This window comes from Orycteropus afer, unplaced genomic scaffold (assembly GCF_000298275.1).
Source record: "Orycteropus afer afer isolate SDZICR_OR568_19922 unplaced genomic scaffold, OryAfe1.0 scaffold00142, whole genome shotgun sequence".
Lineage (NCBI taxonomy): Eukaryota > Metazoa > Chordata > Mammalia > Tubulidentata > Orycteropodidae > Orycteropus > Orycteropus afer.
Genome location: NW_006921729.1, coordinates 3,183,724 through 3,189,246, shown reverse-complemented (window position 1 = coordinate 3,189,246; position 5,523 = coordinate 3,183,724). Strand labels below are relative to the sequence as shown.

Sequence of the window (5,523 nt, the reverse complement as noted above, 5' to 3'; positions counted from 1 at the left end):
AGCTGTCTCTCTGTGCAAACACTGCCCTTCTGTTCTCCCATCGATGATGGCTCCAAGGAGTGTACCTACCTGATGTAAATGTTCGCCCCATATGCCTATTGCTTGGCTGGAAGCCAGAGAAGTGAGTTGAGTTCCACACCTGAAGGGTAACTAGGGGCTACAGTCTCGGGGGTCTTACCAGGCTCTATCAGACCAGCAAACTTGGTCTCTTTTTATGATTTTGAGTTTTGTTCCACATTGTTCTCTCACTCTATCCAGGATCTCTTGCACTGATCCCCCTCTGAGTAGTTGACTGTGGTAGCCGGGCACCATCTAGTTCTTCTGGTCTCATAATCATACAGGCTGAGGACTGCATGGTCTACCAGTCCCCTGGACTAATTGTTTCCATACGTCTTTGGTTTGGATGAGGAGAGACCCACATCATTGATCTAGATGGCCACTCACAAGCTTTTAACAACTGAGTCACTACTCACCAAAGTAGAATATGGAACAATGTTTTTGTGTAGTATATTATGGCAATATTATCTTGAAAAACGAAAATTCATTCTGTTACTAATACTGGGAAATGATCAGCAACTATTCTTCAGGTAATTAAATCAGGATGCAGTTCAGATGGAAGGAAGCATAGATAAAGCTCTTTCACTTGTCCAGTTACCATTGAGTCACCTCCAACTCATGGCAACCCCTTGTGTATCACAGTAGAACTGCGCTCCATAGAGTTTTCCATGGCTATGACCTTTCAGAAGTAGATTGTCAGGCTTCTCTTCCAAGGCACCTCTACGTGACTTTAAACCAACAACTTTTTGGTTAGTTGCCAAGTTAGTTAACCATTTTGCCACCTATGGACTCCATAATAATCAAACCAAACCAAACTCACTGCTGTCAAGTTGGATCTCACTCATAGCAATCCCTCCCCTCGGGTTTCCGAGGTAGTATAACTACAGAAGTAAACTGCCCAATCTTCCTTCCGAGGAGATCTTTTAATAAAAGTTGCTTTGCATCCTGGCACAAACTGTTAGCTTTTATTCAATGAACAATGAGAATTATAAAGTGTTTGGCATATCAATATTTTGCATGAATTATCTTATTTAATATATAAAAGCACTTAAAACACTATCTGGCACAAATAAGTGTTCAAAAATGCTAGGTATATGTGGTATAGTAAATTATCTGGTATGGCTTTTTTTTAGCCATAAGTCTTTATAAACTCCATGGTGGGATTTGCCATGAGCAACTGAGGAGCTCCTGATTGTTAAAGTTACCCACCTGGGGTATTTCTGTTGAGAGTGGCACAAAGCAATGTTCTGGGAAGTTCGCACGCTTTGTCAGATGCTTAGAATTCTGATGTTATAATTGGTTAGTTTGGCCACTCTGCCAAGCTCAAAAGGAGCCCTCCTAGAGGCAGAAGGAATCTGACTGCAGGCTGAGAGAAACGCACTCCTGAGAGACACGTGCTGAGAAGACACCGAGAGCCATGCATTGCTGAGAAAGAGACACTCAGAGACGTGCACTGCTGGGAGAGAGACTGTTGGCTGAAAGACAGTGGGCTGAAAGAGACTGAGCGTACTTCCTGAACTTGAATTGTAGCCTGGTGCTTCCCTAATAAACCCCGTAATCTGCGAGTTCTGTGTGGCCACTGCAGCAAATTATCGAAACTAGCAGAGAAGTGGTGGGTGTTACAGGAGGAACGGTTGCTACAAGGACTGGAGGGAGGTAGCACATCTGGCCTCTCAGGAATAGGCCTTGGGCTACTGATAGTGAATCTGTCTTCCTCTTGTGGGATTAGAGGAGGTCAGAAGATGCAGGATCCCTGCCCCTTTGCCACTATAATTACGATTAATATTAACTCCTTCCAACAATCTTATGAAGTAGAAATGATCATCATCTCTACTAAGACTACTTTGCTCAGAAGACAGTGGGGAATATACATAAAAATGAGATAAACTGGTCCCTAATATCAAACTAATTAAAGAGTCAGAGATGGAGATTAAAAAAAAAAAAAAGAAGGCATAGCATACAAAAAGGTCAACTACAATGCAAAGTCACTCAATCCCAAACACCAAACATCTAACATAGAATTTAACTGCTACAAAAGTTAGAAGGAGTATAGGGCAGAGCACTATGGGTAAGAATGGCAAATGAATCATGGTTGTAGGGGACATCAAGCTTAGCTGGCATAACATACCACACAAAAACATTGTTCTACATCCTATTTTGTTTGGTGAGCAGTAACTGAGGTCTTAAAAGTTTGGAAGTAGCCATCTAGATACAATGATGGCTCTCTCATCATCCAGAGCAAAGGAGAAAGAAGGAAACCAAAGACACATGGAAACAATTAGTCCACAGGACTGGTAGACCATGCAATCCTTAGCTTATATGACCATGAAACCAGAAGACATCAATGGTGCCTGGCTACCGCTGTTGAGCACTAGGAGGGGGATCAGTGCAAGAGATCCTGCAGAGTGGGAGAACAACATGAAATGAAATGCAAAATCATAAAAAAAAGATCAGGTTTGCTGAGACTCCCAAGACTACGGCCCCTAGTTACCCTTCAGGCCCGGAATGCAACATATTCCTATGGCTTCCAGCCAAACAAAAGGCATGCATATAGGGTGAACATTTACATCAGGCAGATACACTCCTTGGAGGAATCAATTGTGAGAGAACAGAAGGGTAGTGTCTACACAGGGAGATAGCTTGGGAGGGGAGGAGGAATGCACGAGAGGGAAGGACACTACAGGGAGGAAGTGGGAAGAGAGCTGTTACATCGGGAGAAATTGCAGTCAATGTCATGAAACAATGTGTATGAACTGCTATATGGAAAATGAATTTGCTCTGTAAACTTTCATCCAAATCAAAATAAAAATTAAAAAAAAAAGAATGGCAAATGAAGAAACTTGGGATTTAACCTCAGGTAGTATATTTTGAGTATGAACCTCACCTTCATTGGTGGATACTTATGATAAGGAGCTGCCCCTGTGGCCAGTTCAATCGCTGTGATCCCAAAACTCCAGATGTCAGCTTTGAAATCATAGCCTCGGACCTACAAAAAACAGGGAAATATACATGATTATTTTTACCAGCTTAAAAACACATCTCAAAGGTAACTTCTAATACGTATTAAGAATCATGATCATGAAAGTGTTCACAAGCTTTAAACCAATAAAATATTGTTGTTGTTGTTGTTGTTATAGGTTAACAGAAAAAGAAAAAAGGCAACCAACATTTACCAACAGTGGGGAAATTGTGAGATATGCTATTTTCACTTAAAGGAATGTTACACAGTCAACTAAAAGCAGTATTTATGAATTCTATGAAAATATGTGAAATCTTATGATAAAAAACAAAGAAAAAGAGTAAGAAATTGTTCATATCTTCAATATTTTTTTGACACAAGTACAAATAGGTATATAAACCAAAAAACCAAACTCATTGCTGATGAGTTACCTTCAACTCATATCAACCCTACAGGACAGAGCAGAACTGCCCCAGAGGGTTTCCAATGCTGTAAACCTTATGAAAGCAAATTGCTACATCATGGAGCGGCTGGTGGGTTCCAACTGCCAACCTTGCAATGAGCAGCCAAGCGCTTAAGCACTATGCTATGCCACCAAGTCTCCTTGAACAAGTATACAGTCTATTTAAAAAAAAAAAAAACTAGAAAGAACTAAAACAAAATCTTTGGCAATGGTAATGAGTTTGTGTTCCCAAATATTCTGTACTATGGTATTGTTTTATCACCTTAACCTTTATAATGAAAAGGTTACAAAGAAGTAGCTCTTTAAGAGTTTAAAATGAAACAGATAAAAAGCAAAAGATAAAATGAAACTTGCTTCTATTAGATCTTTTCTATAATACTTAATGAAAGAATTGGTCATAAACAGCCTTTTCAATAAAAACAAGTAAGCTTTGTAGCAGGAGGACACGTCAGAAAACAGGAAAAGTGAGTTCTAAATCCAGGTGGTAACTGGATTCTAGAATCTCTGAGAAATTTGCCAAAACTTCTTAGTTCTATCATTGGAATAGATAAACAGGGTTTCTATTGCTAACCTGTGTCTCTAAAACTAGGAACACACATCAAAACAGAATAAACTAAAACCAAATCCACCGATAATGAGCAAACTCTGACTCACAGGGACCCCCACTGGGTTTCCAAGGCTATAAATCTTTTTTTTTTTTTATTTTTTAATTGTGATTTGGGTCTAAGTTTTCAGAGTAAATTCACTTTCCACGCAGCAGCTCACATACACTTTGCCTCCTGACACTGACTTCTTGTTGTTGTTGTTGCTGTATGCCGTCGAGTCAGCCCCGACTCATAGCGACCCCTCCTTGGGTTTCCGAGGCAGTTATCACTACGGAAGTAGGATTGCCCAACCTTCCTTCTAAGGAGTGGCTGGTGGGTTTGAACTGCCAGCCTTCTGGTTAGCAGTCAAGTGCCTTAGGCACTATGCTACCAGAGCTCCTACAATTTACCAAATGAAACAGCTTCCCTCCCAGTTCCTCCCTATAGATAACTCTTCCTTGTGTTCTCCCCTCCCATGCATTCCTGCCCCCTGAACTGTCTCCCTGTGCCTACACAGCCCTTCTATTCTCCCATGATTGATGTCTCCAAGAAGCGTATCTACTGATAGTAAACGTTCATCTCGTATGCCTTTCATTTGGCTGGAAGTCACAGGAGTGGGTTCAATTCCAGACTTAAAGGGCAACTAGGGGCCATAGTCTCAGTGGTTCCATCAGGCTCTATCAGACCAACCTGGTCCCTTTTTTTTTTTAATGGTTTTGAGTTTTCTTCCACATTGTTCTCCCACTCTATCCAGGATATCATACAGAGATCCCCCTCCGACTGGATGACAGTGGTAGCCGGGCACCACTGAGTTCTTCTGGTCTCATAGTCATATAGGCTGAGGATCGCATGGTGAATCAGACACTTGACCTAATTGATTCCATGAGTCTTTGGTTTTCTACATTCTTCTTTGTTCTGGACGAGGAGAGACCCATCATTGTATCTAGATGACTGCTTGTAAGCTTTTCAGATCCCAGTCACTACTGGACAAAGTAGGATGTGGAACAGTATTTCTGTGTAGTATGTTATTCCAACTCAGCTTGATGTCCCCTCCAACTATGGTCCTGAGCCCACAGGTCCAACTACTCACTTCCTCTGGGTAGCTGGGTGTAGCCAAGAAGTGACTACAACCTTGCCCTTGTCAGCTCTACTATATACCTGGGAATTCTTACAGAACATACCAATACACTTGTAGAAACATTGCCAACCCTAAACATGGTCTTGGGCAAACTTTCCCCTGCATGGACATACCTAATAGTTCCGCCTGTCCACTCCTATATCTGCCTGTATATCAATGTTTGCCTTTAATGAAAACGCAGTACTATATACGCAAAAGGTTCATTTTTGCTGTCTGTACCTCTCATGTACCTCTCTATGTCTTTATCTTCCTCAATGCCACCATGTTGATCACTCACATTTGGTACACTGCCCTTCTCTTCATCCAAATCAATACTTGTCTC

At 41.3% G+C, this 5,523-nt stretch overlaps 1 protein-coding gene across 1 annotated transcript in view; it reads right to left on the bottom strand.

Moving 5' to 3' along the window:
- OXSR1 (oxidative stress responsive kinase 1) overlaps positions 1 to 5,523 on the bottom strand; it is a 215,762-nt gene that overhangs the window by 95,325 nt on the left and 114,914 nt on the right. The window contains exon 7 of the mRNA XM_007945706.1: positions 2,940 to 3,043. Coding sequence (XP_007943897.1) covers positions 2,940 to 3,043 — 104 coding nt within the window. The remainder of the gene's footprint in view (positions 1 to 2,939; positions 3,044 to 5,523) is intronic.